Source organism: Nicotiana sylvestris, chromosome 12 (genome assembly GCF_000393655.2).
Source record: "Nicotiana sylvestris chromosome 12, ASM39365v2, whole genome shotgun sequence".
Lineage (NCBI taxonomy): Eukaryota > Viridiplantae > Streptophyta > Magnoliopsida > Solanales > Solanaceae > Nicotiana > Nicotiana sylvestris.
In genome coordinates, this window is record NC_091068.1 from 136,564,854 (window position 1) to 136,585,233 (window position 20,380).

General features: G+C 35.3%; 1 protein-coding gene across 1 annotated transcript; it reads left to right on the forward strand.

Moving 5' to 3' along the window:
- The first annotated feature begins 12,500 nt into the window (after positions 1-12,500).
- Positions 12,501-15,226, forward strand: LOC138883804 (uncharacterized). The gene is made up of 6 exons (XM_070164518.1): positions 12,501-12,612; positions 12,933-13,197; positions 13,287-13,587; positions 14,299-14,362; positions 14,478-14,944; positions 15,101-15,226. Exons 1-6 carry the CDS (start codon positions 12,501-12,503, stop codon positions 15,224-15,226), a joined length of 1,335 nt encoding a protein of 444 aa, XP_070020619.1.
- Positions 15,227-20,380: the final 5,154 nt, after the last annotated feature.

Below are 20,380 nucleotides of genomic sequence, written 5' to 3' on the forward strand. Positions count from 1 at the left end.
AACTCCCTGCGCCCCTCGGGCGCGGCAAAAGGAGGTGTGACAATGATATTGGGGCTTGCCATATTTCTACATCAATAATGGATCTACATTTCAGCATCAAGGGGAGTCGGAGGAACAACTTCAGATTCATAGAAGGTGTATTCAGTGTAGGTGCCGTGGTTACGACAGGATGGGGTGCTTTAGAGGAAATGCAGTGGTTTATGAGCTTCTGGTTACATGGTTCGTGTTGGGATTATCTGCATTTGGGACTTTGATTGGGATTAATGCATATCGACTATCCGAAGAAATGAGTCAGCTCTGTGGTGTTGGGTCAGCATAGTGATAAAGTGATTGGTCCTTGAAATAGGAATTCTCTTCTGGCATTTATGGCAGCACTCTTGGATTAAACGGTTTGTGCGACTCAATTGAGTTAGAGAGGTGCAATTCTTATGGCTTAGTTGCGTGCGGGCGGATCTCGATGGTTTGAATATGGCTTGAGTTGTGTCTACTATAAGCATAAAGAATATGTGGTACATTGCGGTTTCTCCTGGATCGGTATCTGAAGCTAATAGAGTGTTGGCGTCGTTGGCTACCATATGTGAAGAGTGTGCATTTTTGTAAAGAGCCTTGAGTTTTGGTTTGTAGTGCGTGGCTGGTAGCATGGTGATTACTGGGTTCTGAGTCTTTCGTGGTTCATGTTTTGTTGCGCGGCCGAAATCCTATATGGGTGCTTAGATAGGATGATGGAAGGTGAGTGATGTATCGGCCATTTGATCTGCATAGTTGAGTCCGGGTATGAAATTTTTAGTATTGCTGAGGTTTTGGGACTAGGTGTCCCCGCATGTGGGCTATTTCTTGTTAGTGGATTGTGAAGAAATGTTGAGAATGGGGTAATTAATGGCATGTATTATCGATAGGTTACTGTTGATTTTCTAAATAATATTTATCTAATTAGGAAGGATCGGGATTCGGTTGTGAGCTATGTGGAGGACCAGCGAGAATATGTGTTTTGAATCACGTTCAGTTTGTATGCTCCTATGAGGTTGTCATTTGGATCATGTTACCAGGCAAGATGGATATTATTTGTGCCCCTAGCCTATGTTATGTGCTACTCTTTTATGTTATGCCACACGGTGAGATTTTATGATTATTCCCCACGCACATTGTAATTTTGTTCAGGACTTATGGCGATGCGGGTGAGATAACACTTGTGAAGTTAATTTGCTCATTGCACCTTAGTTGTACTTGCTCTTTTCATGTTTATTTACTTCTATTCATCTTTTCCACAGATTTATTTGTTCACACTATTGTACTTGATATCAGTATATATATGATCAGTGAACCGAAGCATTTTTGGCTTGGTGAGCATTTGGGAGCGGGCTGCACGCCGCATTAGATGTTATGTGGGATACCCTTTCCTTGTGATTATTTGATGTTGTTTTTCCCTCTGTGGGACGATTTGATGAGCACTATACTTTTGTTGTTATACATGTGGTTCTCGTTTGAAAATTCTTATACCTTGTTTTTTCTTTATTTGTGCTGCGTAATTGAGTTATGGCTGGTTCAGTGTACGAGTTGTGTAGTGTGAGAATTTGTGTGTTTCCGTGATGAGTCATCAGTTGGGATGCTTGTATTGGCCGAGATGTGGTTCTTAGACCCGAGAGTGGTACTACGGTATTGGGGGTGAGGAGTGTTTAGAAGTATGTGGGTATTTTTGCTAAGATTTGGATAATGGACCTGGCGGGCGAGAGGGTTTCTTGACTTGTTGACTTCATAGGTGGCTATGAGTTATTGCATGTTTCTTTATCATGGACAGTGATGTGGAGGTCCAGAATAAGGTTATATTCAATGTGAGGTGTGTTGCCGGCATCCAGGGTGTTATTTGAACAACTATGGTGGTCAAAGGTTATTGTTTCGGGCATTGAGTTGTGTGGAGCAGCATGTGATTGTATTTGGGATTGGAATTTTTGGCTCGATTCAGCTTGTTTGGGTGTGTTTAGTGTGATGATGTGGAATTCGGGTCCTATGATGAATTTCAGATGTTGAGGCTTGGGTTCTTTTCTAAGGTTATGGATTAAGGAGGAGATGAGACCTTCAATTAAGTGGCATTGTCAGTTCTTCATAGGTTGGATGATAGGGAAACACCCCCAGGTGTATGAATGGTGAGCTCATGCAGTGGTTCAATGGTTTTGGAACGACTCCGGGCACGTTCGAGGATGAACATGTGTTTAAATGGAGGATGTAACGACCCGACTGGTCGTTTTGAGCAATTGTGCCGGGTTCGGTAGTTTGAGGCCTCGAGCAGCTTCATAATATGTGTATTGACTTATGTGCATGGTTGAATTCAGTTAATGGATGATTCAGAGTCAAATTGGAAGAAGAAAACTAGCTTTGGAAGTTTAAACGGGAGAATTTGACCGGAATTGGACTTTTGGATAAACGACCCCAAAATAGGTCGTAGATGATCTCAATAGCTTCGTATGGTGATTTTGGACTTAGGTGCGCGTCCGGATTCGGATTTGGAGGTTCGTAGGGTAGATTGAGGCATTTCGGCGAAAGTTGGAAAAGTTGAAGTTTGGAAAACGGAGAAGTTTGACCCATAGTTGACTTTTGTGATATCGGGGTCAGAATGCGATTCCGAGAGTTGGACAAGCTCTGTTATGTCATTTTGGACTTGTCTGCAGAATTTGGCGTTATTCCGAGTTGAATTGATAGGTTTCGGCATGAGATTTGATATTTGAAGATTTGGAAATTCATAAGTTTGATTTTTGTTTGATTCATTGTTTTAGTGTTGTTTTATGTGATTTGAAACCTCGAGCGAGTCCGTGTTAGATTATATGACTTGTTTGTGTGATTAGACGGGGTCCCGGGAGCCTCGAGTGTGTTTCGGATGGGCTATGGGTCATTTTCCCCTATGTTTGAACTGCTGTTCTGCTATCTGGTATTTCCTCTATGCGATTGCATTGATTTGTCCGCGATAGCATAGCACAAATTTGGACAACAACATTTCCCTTCTATGCAATTGCATTGATTTTTCCGCGATAGCATAGCATAAATTTGGACAACAACATTTTCCTTCTATGCGATTGCATTGATTTGTCCGCGATAACATAGCACAAATTTGGACAACAACATTTTCCTTCTATGCGATTGCATTGATTCGTCCGCGATAACATAGCACAAATTGGGACAACAACATTTTCCTTCTATGCGATTGCATTGATTTGTTCGCGATAGCATAGCACAAATTTGGACAACAACATTTTCCTTCTATGCAATTCCATTGATTTGCCCGCGATCGCATAGAACATTTTGGGCCAGTAGCTATTTTCTTCTATGCGATCGCATCACTTCTCCCGCGATCACAATGAACAAACACCAGGGCAGACATAATATATTCCAAAATCGAGGGTTACACCATTTTTATCATATTTTGACTTCTAGAGCTCGGTTCTTGACGATTTTTGGTGGGTTTTTCACTAAATTCGATTGGGTAAGTGTTCTTCAACTAGAATTAAATATAATCCATAAATGTGTCTTTATTTTTATCATTTAAATTGTATTTTGGGTTGGGAAAAGAGTTGGTTTTGAAGAAAAATTTCAAAATGAAAAATCACGATTTGAGGGACCAAATGGTATCGGAATTGTATGCCTCAATAGGATTAGTAAGGTAAGGTTTAGCCCGGTTTATGTTGCCTTGGTCCTATGCCTTTGGAAATTATTCACATGACTATGAGATTATATGCCCTTGTGAGACGTTGCGGACAACTACACCATGAATCCTCTACATGAGGCTGTCATCATAAGGCAGTGTGAGGCGCAGAGGAGTGATTATATAGCCAAGGAACTTGTGTAACAATACCGGTGCTATTGTCCCCCTTATTTCTACTCTTCCTAATTATTGTATTTTTATTTTTCTTTTATTAAAAAAAAAAAAAGAAGAGGTTGAATAAAAAAAATGGTATTGGAATTGGATAAATTTTGTATGGTTGAAATCATTTTGGAATAGGTGATCGAATTTTGTAAAATTTGACGGGTTTTGAGGTGCGGGTCCGGGGGTCGACTTTTGGGTCGATTTATATTTTTTTGTAAAGATTGAAACTTTATTATTCGGAATAGTTCCTTATTTAATTTATGTGTGTTTTGGAGTTGTTATAGTTGGATTTGAGCTGTCCAGAGGTCTTTTCGCCCGAGAAGTCCATTTTAGAGCACCGAGTTGTCGTCTTTGAGGTAAGTATCTTGCCTAACCTTGTGTGGGGGACTTCCCCTTAGGAATTGAGTCTTCTATGCTAATTGTAGTCCATGCATGCGAGGTGACGAGTGTGTGCTCGGACTTATTTGTGAGAAATTTGCCTCTAGGGTTCTTAGGTCCTTATGTGAAAAGTATGTTGTTATGATTGGGTTTCCTAGTTGCTTAAATTGCCTCTATATGCTCCGTATGACGTTGTTAGTTTCCTCTAATTCTTACGTGTTACATTAACCCTAAATTGCCTTAATTGAAGTGATTGTCTTCCTTATTGTTGTGATACTTCTTGGTTGTGAGTTCCTCTAAGACTTCGTGCAAATAGGTTACATGTCCAATTGTTGTGGTTGCCGGTGTAGTTATCACGTGCTTATTATATCTTGTTGTGTATTTGAGGTTTCATTGTGAAGTTAATTATTGGTACAAGTTTGGTTATAGCTGATTCTCTTACCGAGACATATTTAATTCTTACTGTTGGTTCCCTTGCCGGGACGTGTTTATTCTTGTTGTTGACTCCCTTGCCGGAATATTATTATTTTCTTATTATTCCCTTGCCGGGATTCTTTCTTGATTGGTATTGATTTGTATATTGGGATCAGGTTGCACGCCACAATAATATTATATGGATCGGGTTGCACGCCGCAACAATATTATATGGATCGGGTTGCACGCCGCAACAATATTTTATGCTTTGGATTGGGTTGCACGCCGCAACAGTAAAATATGATTGGGATCGGGTTGCACGCCGCAACAAGAAAGAACAAAAATGAATATTGATTCTTATGGTGAGAACGAGAGTAAAAGCACGAAGGGTGATGCCGTGCACTTTCTGCTGCTGTGTGTATTTGTTGTTATCAATTCAAACGTTTAAATTGTTTAATCCCTTTATTGTTGTGATCCTTTGTGTTAGAACCCACAATGTTTTCAATACCTCATCGTATTTATATATATTTATTTATACGTCCCAATACTTCAAACTTCAATAATTGTTACATCCTTAATTCAATTAGTTTCTCAATTTTATCCCCTTAAACCGTCTGAGGGTGTATTTTTCTTAAAAAGAAATTTCTACTAAGTTTTAAGTTATCAACTCCCCTGTTAAAGGTAATAATTCTTCCGATGTTGTATTTTAAATTGAAAGGGATATTTTCTTACTCGAATGATTTCTAAAAATAACTTCATCTTTTCACGTCGATTTTCCAAATTTATTTAGAAATTGAAATTTAATTATATCATGTAAATAGGACTTCTCGAACATCTTAAGTGCATTTGTAAGGACATTTTGTATTGTATATCATGTGGATTTTGTTGCTAAGAGTGAGATGGAAAATATGTGGATACGAGGTGCCATATGTGCTGAAAGTTCGAAAGTTGAGATTATGATATGAGAAATTGAGGATTGAAATGGTCGGGATGGTGTATAAAACATGATGTGATTGATTGAGTTGACATTGTTTTCTTTAATTGGATACATTCTTACTTTTCTCCGTCTCTGTTACGTCAGTGTTGAATTGCTTGGGTTATCTGATTTACTTGGTTTCCGTTTGTTACTATTTGTGTTCTCCCTTTATTGATTATACTGTTTGTACTTGGATTTTCACTCCGCGGTTGATATTACTTCGTTATCTTTATCTTGATATTTTATTATCATATCCTGTTAATTTCATTTGACTAGTAGGTATCCTGACTGTTCCTCGTCACTACCCCACCCAGGTTAGTCTTGATACTTACGGGGCACTGCCGTGGTGTGCTCAGACTACACTTCTGTACATTTTTATGTACAGATATAGGTGGATTGATAGTAGTTGTGCGGGTCATCGCGGTAGAGACTCAAGGTAAACCTGCTACAACGTTCGCATGTCTCGGAGTCACCTTCATTTATATTTACTTCCATTTGCTCCTTTGTTTCGGGGCAATGATGTATTATTTTGTGAAATTACTCTTAGATAGTCTTGTGACTTGTACCACCGGTTTTGAGAATTTTGATTTATTCAGAGTTGGTTAATTTAAAGTTCGTAAGCATCAATGTTATTTCAGTTTATGTTAGATTTACCTAGTTTTGAGACTAGGTGCCATCACGACTCATTCTGAGGGATTTTTGGATCGTGACAGATTGTTAGCTTGATGAATAATGTTCTCGAAAAGAGAGTGAAAACCTCATTAGATGTCTAGTAAGTTTGTTCATTAACTTTTAAATTATGCCATACATCTTTTTTCTTAAAAAAGAAAGAAAGAAAAGGCGAATAAAATAGCAATACTGTTGTATTTTCTGCATGTGGGAACTGGCTTCTTAGTTCTTTTTTTCATACCGTATATGACTAACAATATGAAGCCAATAATATATGAGGTTATTTTTAAGAACTAAGTTATGCTGTTGTTTTTCAGGTGGGAGTGTCTTTTTCTTTATGCGACATATGAGGATTTTATGAAGCCAATAATTTGTGAGGTTATTTTTGTTTACATATTTTTTTAGTTTTATCATTCGGTATCGGGAACTCAAATGCTGATTATGTATTATTATAAGGGAAGATGGAAGCTACACTGAAATATAATTTTTCTATGATGGAAAGAGTAAGCGAGAGGTTATTTTCTACTTCTTGAACTTCTAATGATTGTGGTCTGTTCACTTCAAGCCTCCAGCAATATTGTAGTTCTTTTTGTTGTTTGATATAATTGAGTATATGGATTTGGTTTTGCTTTTTTTTTCTTTCATTGTGTGTTGTCGTCCTTTTTACTTGTATAGAAAAGATGATATATATTTATAATTTATATATATACACATTAAATGTCAAAAATATCATGATTTAAATTTTGTTACACATACAACACATAAACTGATCATTATTCAATGTGTTGTCGCAATACATATATAGTAAATATAAAAAATATCGTGATTTAACTTTTGTTACACATACAACACTTAAATTGATCGTGTTTTTTTTTTAAATAATTTTTTCTCTTAATTTCTTTACCCATCTTTTAAGAAAAACTAAAAATAGTATCACCTTTAAAGATATACATTTCAAGTATCTCTAGAAGACCAACAACTCTTACGCAGTGAAAAATTAAGAAAAATTATTGAACTAATTGTAGATAAACAGAAAATAAAATTTAATTTATTTAAATTTTTAAATTTTAAATAAATCTTAACACATTTCTTATATTTGGGTATTAAAATAGAAATACTACGTATATTTAGATTTTACTGATCGCGCGAAGCGCGGACAATTTCACTAGTTCAACTATAATTATGGTTTTAGTAGTGTTGTTGTTAAATAAGAAGAGCAAGCAGAGACAAAAAATTTGATAATATTTCTTCATTTGCCAGAGTTATATTAGGCATTTATGGTGGTGGAAGGTCAAGCCGGTCAAAAGTATGGGTTTAATTATGCTGCAAAGTTAATTAAGAACAAAGATGCTACGCGCGTGTTGTCTTTGATGGAAAATGGTCAAACTTGTCTATCTCCTTTAACTTGTGTTCAAATGTAATTAGTTCGAGCCAGGCCTGATTAATAAGCAATTATAAATGGCCAGCTCTACTAATTGTTTCTCTTTGTAGCTTATAAGTTGCTTCATCTTAAGGAAAGTATAGAATATTGATCGAAATATTTTAAACAACTGTCCTAACAGATGCTTGTTTTCGAATATCGTCGCTTGTGTAGTTAATGGTTGGATCCTAGCTAGTGAATAATGCAACCATATAATGTCCAAAAACCTAAAAATCAAAATAATGTAAAATTTGGGGTGTGTTTGATATAACGGAAAATGTTTTCCAAGAAAATATTTTTTTTGGAAAACAAGTAGTAATCTTATTTAATTTTTGGTGTTTGGTACGTAAATTAAAGAAAATAATTTTTCAAGAGTATACATAAATAATTTGGATATAATAAACATGAAGCCATAAACTTTCAAACCAACAACCTTCCGAGCCTACAAATTTTATAAACTTTTGAAGCGCTAAACTTTCAAAACCGCAGAATTTCGAACCCGTAAACTTAAATTTCTAAACTCATAAACTTCCAAAGACATAAACTTCAGAACTCATAATTTTGGAACTTGTAAATTTTGAACCTTTAAACCGATAAATAAAAAAATTTAAAATTGAAAAATATATTTAAAAATATTTTTTTCGGGGGGGGGGGGGGGGCACGAAAAAAAACAGAAATTTAAATTACTAAAAAAAAAGTAATTTTTTTGTGCGGGGTGTGGTGGTGGGGGGTGGTGCAGAAAAATGAAAAAAACCAGAAATTTAAAATTGCAAAAAAAAAAAATTTTTTGCGGTGGGGGTGGGGGTGGGGTGGGGTGGGGTGGAGGGGTAGTAGGGTGGATGGTAACGGAAAAACTGAAATTTGAAAACAAAAATCTTTTTTAGAGAGGGGGTGGGGTGGATTGGTGAGGGCGGGGAAGGTTGAGAAGGAGTTTTGGAAAATATTTTCCCTTCTTTTAATAAGAAAAATATTTAAACCAACCAAACATGAAAAAATTGAAAAATATTTTCCTTCATACCAAACACACCCTTGAGCTTCTAATTTTTAATTAGAGTATGATGATATAGAACCTTGTAGGTCAAGGTTAATCAATTAAGGTCTCAAGCAAATGATGTCGTATTGCATTTGCTCATGTACCGAAGATTGAAGGGTCGAATTGTTTGTTATGATACTACTTGTGGGAAAAAATTTATTTTGTGTCTCACACAATTGACGCTAGTTGTATGAGGTCTCCTTTTTATTTCATAATTTTGTGGTCCCAAAATTTTGTGGGCCCAAATATATAAGACATGAGTCCACAAATATGTGAGATAAAAAGAGGGGGCATTTGCATCTATACCCGCTTTTTGTGTCACGTTTTAACTTGTGCTCGCTTTGCAAAAAAAAATTGCAAGCGTACTCGCTTTTTCACATAACTTCAGCATACAGGGCTGAAGTAGCAAATGCAATCACTTAAAACTTCAGCATTCTAGTAGCCGGGCCTGAAGTTCAGCTCTAGAGCTGAAGTTTTTGTTTTGTAACTGTCGAACTCTAGAGCTGAAGTTTTTGTTTGTAAGCTTCAGCTCTAGAGCTGAAGTTTTTGTGTTGTAACTGAGAAACTTCAGCTCTAGAGCTGAAGTTTTTGTGTTGTAACTGGGAAACTTCAGCTCTAGAGCTGAAGTTTTTGTATTGTAACCGGGAAAAGCTGAAGTCTGAGGCAATCACTACTGTTTTTGGTACTAGTGCTTGTGTGTTCCAGTTCTTTTCTTTCTTCTTCAGTTTCTGCTTTTTTGTCTTTCGTTTTGTAATTTTAAATTCCAGTTATTTCTTGCTTACTGAATTATTAATACTCTTGAATTCAAATTTTATTTTAAACAAGTTCTCTTCTAAACCTATCTGATAAAGATAAAGAATTATCAATATACAAACGTATTCAGCATAAATTCTTATTATGAATAGAACAACAACTTCAAAGGTATTATATTACAGAATACAGATGTACATTTAAAGCAAACATAAATTGTTTCAATGTGTGTTGAGCACCAAAAATAAATACGTACTACATAAAAGGTAAAAGTTAGAAGGAGGAGGAGAAAGGGGAAGGAGGAGGAGAAAGGAGACTGAAGTTATTTAAAAAATTGGTACAAGTTAAAATTTTTTTTTAAAAAATGGGTATAAGTTAAATAGGGGCGACCAATAAAGCGCCCCGTGCAATTTTTACTAAAAAGAGGCCTCACATCAAAAGAGGCACACCATAAAATCACTCTAACTTGGGACACAAGGCTGGCTCACCTTTTAATATGTTTGGTAAAACGTTAACATCGTTTATTATGGTTTGTCTTTATTCGATAAATTAATTAATACGCTTGCATCACGAGGATAGAATAACAATAAAGTTGGGAGTTTTATTTTAACCTTTTTAGCGTATGTATGTAGTAGATTAAACATGATTTAATATGATTATAAATATATTTTTATATTAATTGTATATATATTATATATTCTTTAACTATTTTAATTTAAGCGGTTGGATGACTGACTACTCAAATTAATTCTTCAATAAAAAGATTGATGTCATTTTAGCTTCCATAACCTACAAGACTGTGCACTTGACTGTGAGATTGTGTTAAATACAACTCAAAACTTAATATAACTTGCCTTCTTAATCTCCATTTGTAACCAATTTCTATTTGTTCTTTGGAACTCATTGAAAACATTTAAACTTATTCGTTAAAAGTTTTCATTCTAACCCAAATTTTTTGCCTTAGCCAGCAATTCTGAAGCATTTTAGGCTATATACTAGTTACTACCTAGTTATACTGGCATGGTAAATTTGACCCAAAAGTGTAACTTCTCCAACTCATTTATGGGTTATTAAACGGAAACTTACACAAATGTCTCAAATAAGTCTTAACTTACCAACCTCTAGTCATTAGTCATAAACTTACTAAAACTAGTCAAACACATATAAAAATTGAAAAGCCAAATAAATAAGGTTCTTTCTCTCAAAGAATCACATGCAAAAATCACCTTTCATATTTTTAAGCGTGATTAGCAACATTAGATGCAAGACGGAAAGGAAATTTCATGGATGAAGTAGCAAATAAGGTGTTGGAATACAAAAAAATATATATAATATTCCAAAAATCTAAGCAAAAAAGGAACTTTTTCAACGGGTATAGTTGAAATTCACTAAAAACATATACATAGGTCAATATACAAAATTTGAGGAAGATTGGAGGTTATTTGGACTAGCTTTGTATCAAAATTTGTAATTAAATCGAGTTCAAAAAATTCTTCTGCGACAGATATATCTCTCACACAGGTATACGTAGTTATACATGTGATACATAATTGATACAAATAATATATAAATGATACACATTGTGATACACATATCATTTTTTTCATGTTCAATTTTTACTTCAAATTTTCAAGTCAAACCACCTCAAAACTTCACCAAATCATCCCAAAACTGAGATTCAAGCTCCTTAAGATGTACCCAATCAATTCTAATAACACCCACTCAAAAGAAAGCAAAAATTTGATATTTGTTTTGCTACAAATACCTAATTGGCTAATATTAGTAATATTTGGCTAATATTAGTAATGTTTTATGAATTGTCTAATTTTTGTAATGGGCTACTTATAAATAGACATAACTAGTAGTTTTCCTTATTAAACATTAATAACTCAGGCAAGAGATACATTCATTAATGGATTAACAAACCCGACCCAAATTTGTGGCATTTCCGACCCAATTGAAACTCAAATTATGGCGCTAACATAGTCAAAATACTTATTAACTATGATAAGTTATGTACCTTTTGTTTTGATGATTTAACAAACTTCATATGAGAACCAAATAGAGAACCTGATACAAAGCCTCTCTGTACTTACAACAACAAGTCAAATGTCCGGCACAAGTTCCGATGAAATCAGTTAAGGGAACGGCAAAGGGAAAAAATAGATATCAGTTCCTCCGGTCACAGTACAAGTCAACTCTTTACATCTGTTAAAGCTGTTACATTGTAGACGCAACAGTGCAACATTCATTGTTGAAGCATGTTGTGTACCGGACACTTGCTTGCATCATTCTTGGTGATCTCACTTATATATTACCAACATGAGGTAAGGGATTACATACACTTGCAAACCCTAAAACATATTTTACTCTCAAATGTGCAGCCGCCTTCATTTACTCTAAGGCATTGAAGATTAAAGCAGCAATAGAACGAAGGACCAGATACCAGCATTAAATACATCGTGTGTCCTTAGTATGGTTGTATCTTTGTTAATGCTATTCCTTTGTAACTCTTAGTCAGCTTATTTTGAAGCATCTCATAGGATACCTTTGTAAACCATAAAACATATATTTGTGTTTGACTAAAATTAGTCAAAGTGGTTAGCTTTGTAATAGAGTTATTACAAAGAGGCTTGTAATATAGTTATTACAAAAAGGTTAGGGATTTAGAGTTTAATTCCTAGGTTACAATATGTTGTAATTTAAAGGTGCTCGGTTAGTGAAGTTGAAATCTTATGAGTGTAGGTTGTGGTTTTTAATTCCGTAATCTGGGAGTTTTTCACATAAAATATTATTGTGTTATTTACTTACCGTTGTGTGTATGTGTGTGTATTCTATAAGAACTGATAGAGAACCAGGTTCTCTATACAGTTTGATAGACTTTTAGTTTACATCAATTGGTATCAGAGCAGGTTCTTTCTATAAGGCTAACAACTAAAAAGAATCTACATGGCCGCTCCACCAAATTTTGAAGAAAGTTAATCAACCTACAAACCACCAAGATTCAATGGACATACTATGGATGCTAAAGACAAGAATGCATGATTTTATTATGGCTGAAGATTGGGAGCTCTTGGATGTCATCTATGACAGAACCTTTGTTCCTATGAAGACCATTGGTGAGACAGTTGTCCAAGTTCCAAAGACAATGAAGGAGTACAATGATGCCGATCGCAAAGCCATCGAGAAAAACTTCTGAGCAAAGAAGATCCTCGTTTGTGGTGTTGGACCAGACGAATACAACCGAATCTCAACATATCAATATGCCAAGGAGATCTGGGAGGCTCTCCAAACTTCACATGAAGGTACCACTCAAGTCAAGTGGTCAAAAATCGATATGCTCACTATTGAGTATGAAATCTTCAAGATGAAGGAGGATGAGTCCATTCAAGAATATATACTCGCTTCACTTCTAATATCAATGAGCTTCATTCTCTAGGAAAAATTATCCTAAGGAACAAACTGGTCAGAAAAATACTCAGTGTGGTACCTAGTTCCTGGGAGAGCAAAGTCAATGCTATCACAAAGGCAAAAGATCTGCAAAAGCCGACGATTGACGAACTCATTGAAAATCTGAAGACCTACGAAATGAAGAAGAAGGATCATGAAAGAAGAGAACCCAAAAAGGAGAAGAACCTGGTTCTCAAAGTAGACAACAATGACTCAAGTGGTGATGATGTTGACATCGCCTATTTGACACAGAGGTTTTATAAAATGGTTCGTAGAAATTAAGGTATTTCGAAAAAGGGTAGCTCTAGCAAACAAAAGGTTATAATTGTTGTCACAAATGCAGGAAGCCAGGACATTTCATCGAATATTATCCTCTCTACAAGCATGAAAATTACAAGTACAACTCAAATAAGATGGCCAAGAGGAACCTGGTCCCCGACAGGAAATTCAAGAGAAAAGATGCCACTAATAATGTTAGGAAACAAGCTCTTGCTGCATGGAGAGATTCCTTTAGTGAATCTGAGGGTGATGATGAACAAGGCGACACCTTCATGATGACCATTAAAAGCGAAGCAGGAAAATATGACTCCATATTTGCCCTAATGGAAAAATTTGATGAGGATGAAGATGATGATGATGATGAGGTAAACTTTCTAGACATCCAAAGAAATTTGAAGTCTTATTCTCAAAAGAAGTTGGTATCTTTAATTAATGTCTTAATTAATGCTTACCATAATCTCATTAATGATAAAAGTGTTTTAACTGAGTAAATAAGAGAGATAGAGCATGAGAGAGAAGATTTAATGGTCGTAGTTGTTGATTTGAAAGAAACAATAAAGGATTTAAAGAAAGAAAAAGATGTTCTAACTGTGAAAAATTGAAGAGATAGAACGTGAGAGAGATGACTTGCTAGTAGTAGTTGTGGATCTAAAGGAAATAGTAGAAGAGTTGAAAAAGACAATAATTCTGTAAAAGCTTCAATAGAAAATTGCATGAACTCTTCAAAAGGAAAGGAAGTGGCGAGGGAGGCACACCTTAAGCTTGAAAGTGAACTCAAAAAGGCAAATTGAGTCTTTGTGCTGAACTTGAAAGAGATATAAAACTTCAAGATGATCTAAGCAAGGTTAAAAATGACCTAGATAAATCTCTAAAGTGGATCTGGTCCTCTAACACAATCACTTCCATGTATAAAAATAATGGGGAAAACAGGCAGGGAATTGAGTTTTGAAAAAAAAAAGGCTCCCTACAAACCACATAACAAGTATGTTAATGTACATGATAATTAGCTTTGCACTCATTGTGGTAACACTGGCCATTTCAAAGATTCCTGTAAAGCAAGATTTTAGTCCCAATAGAAAAGCAAAGTTTTTGTTGAAAAGATATCTACTGCTAAGGAACCTGGTTCTCTAAAAAGGAAACGTGTGATGCTTGCTTGGACAAAAAGAATTTTAATTCTCCCCTTTCCTCATTACAAGGGATCCAAACTTGTTTGGGTTTCTAAGTCTAATCTCTGATTTCCTTGTGCGGGCTTTAGTGAAAGGAAGCAACCAAAGATGGTATATGGATAGTGATTGTTCTAAACACATGACTGGAAGTACGGAAGATTTTCTTTCACTCAAATCCCTGCAAGGTGGGAGTGTGTCCTTTGGTAATGATAAAAAGGGATACATTCTGGGAGTTGGAAATATTAGGAAGACACTCACTCATTCAAATGAAAATGTGTATTATATGAATGGCTTGAAATACAACCTACTGAGTGTCTCTCAAATTTGCGACAAAGGAAATAAAGTGGATTTCTTATTAAAGTCTTGCACAATCACAAATCTTGTAATTGGTGAAGTGGTTCTAGTGGCGAAAAGATTCAAAAACATCTATGTTGCCGACTTTGAGTCTCTGAGCAGTGGCGATCCTACATGTTTGAGTGATGTTGCTGAACTGTGGTACAGAAGATTGGGACATGCAATTTTCTCTCTGTTGAACAAGCTAATCAAGAAGGACCTGGTTCATGGGCTGTCGAAGTCAAAGTTCTAGGATCACAAGGTGTGTGATGTATGTGTGAAAGGGAAGCAAATCAGGTCCTCATTCAAGCCAAAGAAGGAAGTAAGCACGTCAAGGTCACATGATCTTCTCTATATGGATATGTGTGGACCTATGAAGATGCCCAGCAGAGGAGGAAAGAAGTACATCTTTGTTATTGTTGATGACTATTACAGATTCACATGGACCTTGTTCCTCAAAACCAAGGATGAAACCTTTCCAGTCTTTGCTGCCTTTGTGAAGTAGATTCAAGTGAATATGAGCCATAATGTTGTAAGCATAAGATCTAATCATGGTACCGAGTTTGACAATGCAGAATTTGATGAATTCTATGTTGAAAATGGTATAAGTCATAATTTTTCACCTCCTTGAACACCCAAACAAAATGGTGTTGTGGGGATAAAAAATAAAACTCTTGAAGACATAGCAAGGACAATGCCAATTGACAGCGGCGTACCAAAGAGCTCTTGGGTTGAGGCAGCGAACATTACCTACTATATGATAAACAGGTGCATGATCAGGTCCCTCCTAAATAAGATCCCGTATGAATTGCTAAACAGGAGAAAACCAAAGCTGACTTACCTAACAACATTTAGTTGTAAATATTTTGATCTCAATAATAGTAAGAAAGAGTTGGGAAAATTTAATGCTAATAGTGATGAAGGATTTTTCTTGGATATTCTTCACAAAGCAAAGCATATAAGGTCTACAACAAAAGAAATCAATGTGTAGAAAAAGCATACATGTGATCTTTGATGAATCACACCACCCAAATAGGAAGGATTCATATGATAAGAATGATCAAGATAGAAAGTATTCAAACATTCCTGGAGAAGTCATTGATATAGCAAACAGGAAGGTAGATCTGATGAGTCAGGTCAATGAGTCTAGTGAAGAAGATGCAGTAGAACCTCTAGCTAATTAAGAGGAACCTGATCCCTCCATCACAACAACCGAAGTAGAAAATAGAGTTGTTGATGTTGTGTAAGGCACCCCTGATGCTGAGTAGAGAAGTGGTACTCACACTTCCATGGATGCCAACAACGGAACCTGTCCTTCTCACCCTGAAGACTCGGGTGTCTAACTGGAAGCACAAAAGCTCACATCCTCTCCAGAATGTAATCACTCCTTTAGATTCAGGAATTCAGATTAGATCAAAGACAAGAAACATGTTTGCTTTCTTGGCTTTTCTGTCTCAAATTAAGCCAAAAAATATAAAGGAAGCATTGAAAGATGTTGACTGGATTGCTGCTATGCAAGAAGAGCTCCATCAATTTGAGAGGAACAGTGTGTGTCACCTGGTTCCCCGACCTTCAGATAGAACAATTATTAGAATCAGGTGGGTGTCCAGAAATAAGCTTGATGAGTTTGTAAATAAAACAAGAAATAAGGGCAAGCTGGTGGTTCAAGGCTATAATCAAGAGGAAGGAATTGATTATGATTAAAATTTTGCTCCAGTTTCAAGAATGGAAGCCATCAGAATCTTATTGATTTTGCATCTCATATGGAATTCAAATTTTTCCAAATGGATGTTAAAAGTGCACTTTTGAATGGATATTTGAAGGAAGAAGTCTTTGTCAAACAATCACCTGGTTTTGAATGCCATGATCATCCCGAACATGTATTCAAGCTTGAAAAAGCCTTATATGGATTAAAGCAGGCCCTTCGTGCATGGTATGAAAGGTTGTCAGATTCCAGCTGGAAAATGGCTTCACTAGAGGGAAAATTTACAACACTCTTTTTCTAAAAAAAAAAGAGGGAGGAACCGGCTAATTGTGCAGATCTATGTTGACGATATCATTTTTGGTGAAACAAATAATTCCTTGTGTGAGGAGTTTTCCAAGCTTATGGGAAGCGAGTTTGAGATGAGTATGATGGAGGAACTGAACTTCTTCTTAGGACTGCAAGTTAAGGAAACTTCTAAGGGGATGATGATAAATTAGTAGAAATACATTCAGGAGCTTCTGAAGAGTTTTGAGATGGAAAGTTCAAAGACCATTGATACTCCCATTGCTACTGCCACCCATCTAGACATGGACGAACATGGTTCCCCTGTAAATAAAACCATGTATCGTGGTATCATTGATTCACTCTTGTACCTAATTGCCAGCAGACCTGGCATTGTGTTCAATGTGGGGTTATGTACTAGATTCAAATCAAGTCCTAAAGAACCTCATTTGAAAGCTGCTAAGAGAATCCTGAGATATCTCAAAGGAATGTAGGACCTGATCCATTATTCTCCCTCAGGAGATAATTTCGACTTAATTGGGTATGTTGATGCTGATTATGATGGCTATCTGGTGGATAAGAGGAGCATATTTGGTATGACACACTTTCTAAGATGATGCTTAATTTCATGGGGTACACAGAAACAAAATTATGTAGCCCTCTTCGCTGTAGAAGTTGAATATATAGCAGCTGCATCATGTTGTGCTCAACTACTATGGATGAAGAAACAATTAGAAGATTTTGGTATATTTTCCAATTGTGTGCCACTGCTGTGTGATAACACAAGTGCCCTCAATATGGCAAAGAACCCGGTTCAACATAAGAGGACAAAGCACATTGACGTGCGTCATCATTTCCTCAAGGACAATGTTGAAAAGGGTCTTATTTGTATGAAGTTTTGCAAAACAGAGGACCAAGTAGCTGGTATCTTCACCAAAGAACTGAGTAGAGAGAATTTTGAAAAGAATCGACTAAGTTGGGATTAATCAAATTGAACTAAAAACCTGGTCCCTCAATGACTGGGTGTTGCATCCTATTTTGCATTAGTCAAAATAAGATTCAACTTATGGTTCCTATGTTGTTGATGAAAGAGAGTCACTACCTAATATTTAATGGTATACTAGGGTACCTATTTAATTACTAAACATTATATTCTTTATTGGTCTGCTAACCGGTAAGATCATGGGTAAGGATTCTTTTTCTTCTAAGGGGAAGGTATTAGGCATCCCTTAAAATCTACGTGAGATAGATCCATAGGACTTAGACTTGGTTTGGAATTAATTATTTGTACTATGAATTAACTAATGTTCTAAGGGTATAGCTTACCATTTATTGGGATATAATATCTATAAGGGGAGATCATGGTTTAAAGAAAAAAAATCCATTAGGAATTAGTGTTAGTATATATATATATATATATATATATATATATATATATATATATATATATATATGTATGTATATATATATATATATATATGAGAAAAAGAACTTCAAAAGATGGAAGCGTTTGTATATATGTGAAAAGGAAACCAAATTAAAGCACTTTGTTTCCTAAATCAATGGAGGTTCATGTCATTCTAATGTGGTAAAAATGTTATGAAAATGATCCTAAGATATACCTTAGTTTTGAAGTAGAAAACTTTTTGAAAGCCTTTGCTTTAGGGCAACACCTTAATCCTTCGAAATAGTTGGTTCTCTTTTTGGAAGATTAAATCGCGACAATTCTGTTTTTCTCTTTGACAAGAGGGCTGCCACATTTGTTAAACCTTTGGATTTCAAAAATCTTTAAGGAGAGGGTTAGCGAGGCATAATGAATTGATAATAAGCTCGTGATTAGAAGTTATTGAATTAATTACTAACTAAGACTTCTTTTAAATCCTAAGTTCTTTAAGGCTTGCCTAAGTTATTTTACGAATCAAAAGATAAGGATAAACATTCAATCCAATATATGCTTGTCATACATATAATGAGATAATCAACAGGAAAAACAGCAATGGGCAATGACATAGTGCAACTGAAGATTAATGAAAAATAGCAAGTAAAGAAGTGAAGGGAAATAAGTGACTCTGAGAGGTTTGGGCTTCAAAAAGGCAGGCCCAGCAATAACAATGGCGAGCGATGACAGACCCTTGGACCATAGTAGAGCTGGATTTGGGCCTGAGTTCTTAAAAAACTCGATAGGCCCAAATCGGTGTACATTCCCAAAAATAAAAGAGAAGGTCATTAGAATAACAGTATTGTATACATATACATACATAAAATTCTCAAACAAAGACTTAAAAAAAAATCACTAACAGCGTTTAAAATACTAAAGGAATCATACTAAGCAAAGATTAAAAGAAGAAGTTACTAATAGTACCTATATGCTAAGGGAATCATGCTAATATGCAGGTCGTGTATAGTGAATGATCCACATTGAATACCTTTCGTTGCCATTAAACACCAAACCCAAAGAGAGTAATAAGTGTCAATGAATTAAAGGCTAAGAAGAGAGTTCTGCTCAAGGCTGATGCCCTCTTTGAATCTATCATGACCCAAAATCTATTAAGGGTAGTGATGGGGCCTAACACTGTTGTCAGACAACAATAGATGATTAACTTCATTACTCTTTTTAGTAATTTTTAAATCATAATTTTCTTTACATAGTACAAAATGGGATTTGCAAAGTGAATGAAAATATTTTTGCAACTACATTAATGAATAACCCGTAAGCACCTCCAAAACCCGGTGTCACAAGTGCATGAGAATCAACTAGGAAGTAAAATAAAATACAACATCTGTCCAGAATACAAATTAGTTAGAAAAATTATAATTAACTTTGAAGGAGACTCTGCTAATTGCGGATCATAACATGAAATACAGCTCAAGGTAAGTCCCCGCATCATCCGCGCCTCCGCGCCCAAAGGACCACCAAACATAAATGTACCTGTACAAAAATGTGCAGCAAGTGTAGTATGAGTACGCAAATCAACGTGAGCTAGTAAGGATCTAGCCTAACTGCGGATGAGTAGTGATGAGGGATCGACATCGACACTTACTAGTTGTCTAATAATATCAGGTACAGTAAAGAGGTAAGCAAATATGAGGCAGAGTAATAAATGAAATAAACAAGTATAAATACGTGGTACATATATATATATATATATATATATATATATATATATATATATATATATATATATATATATATATATATATATATATATATATATATATATATATATATATATATATATATATATATATATATATATATATATATATATATATATATATATATATATATATATATATATATATATATATATATATATATATATATATATATATATATATATATATATATATATATATATATATATATATATATATATATATATATATATATATATATATATATATATATATATATATATATATATATATATATGAAGATATTTCACAGAAATGCTGAGGCGTACGGCCCGATCCCATCATAATTTGTGCACTGCCGAGAGTCAAACGGCACGAACCATAGATGCATTAAACTACCGAGGCGAACGGCCCGCTCCCATGAGAGTGTGATACATAAATCATACCGAGGCGATCGGCCCGATCGCGTAAGATGTGAAGTACATAAACCTGCCGAGGAGAACGGACCGATCCCATAAGAATAAGAAGCTTTAATAG

Excerpts from the sequence above, each read along its gene's own strand:
- LOC138883804 (XM_070164518.1), top strand. The coding sequence starts at position 12,501 with ATGGACATACTATGGATGCTAAAGACAAGAATGCATGATTTTATTATG. Across the intron at positions 13,198-13,286 it reads ATCGCCTATTTGACACAGAG|GAAGCCAGGACATTTCATCG; the intron begins GTTTTATAAAAT and ends TCACAAATGCAG. Across the intron at positions 14,363-14,477 it reads TGGTTCTCTAAAAAGGAAAC|TGAAAGGAAGCAACCAAAGA; the intron begins GTGTGATGCTTG and ends TGCGGGCTTTAG.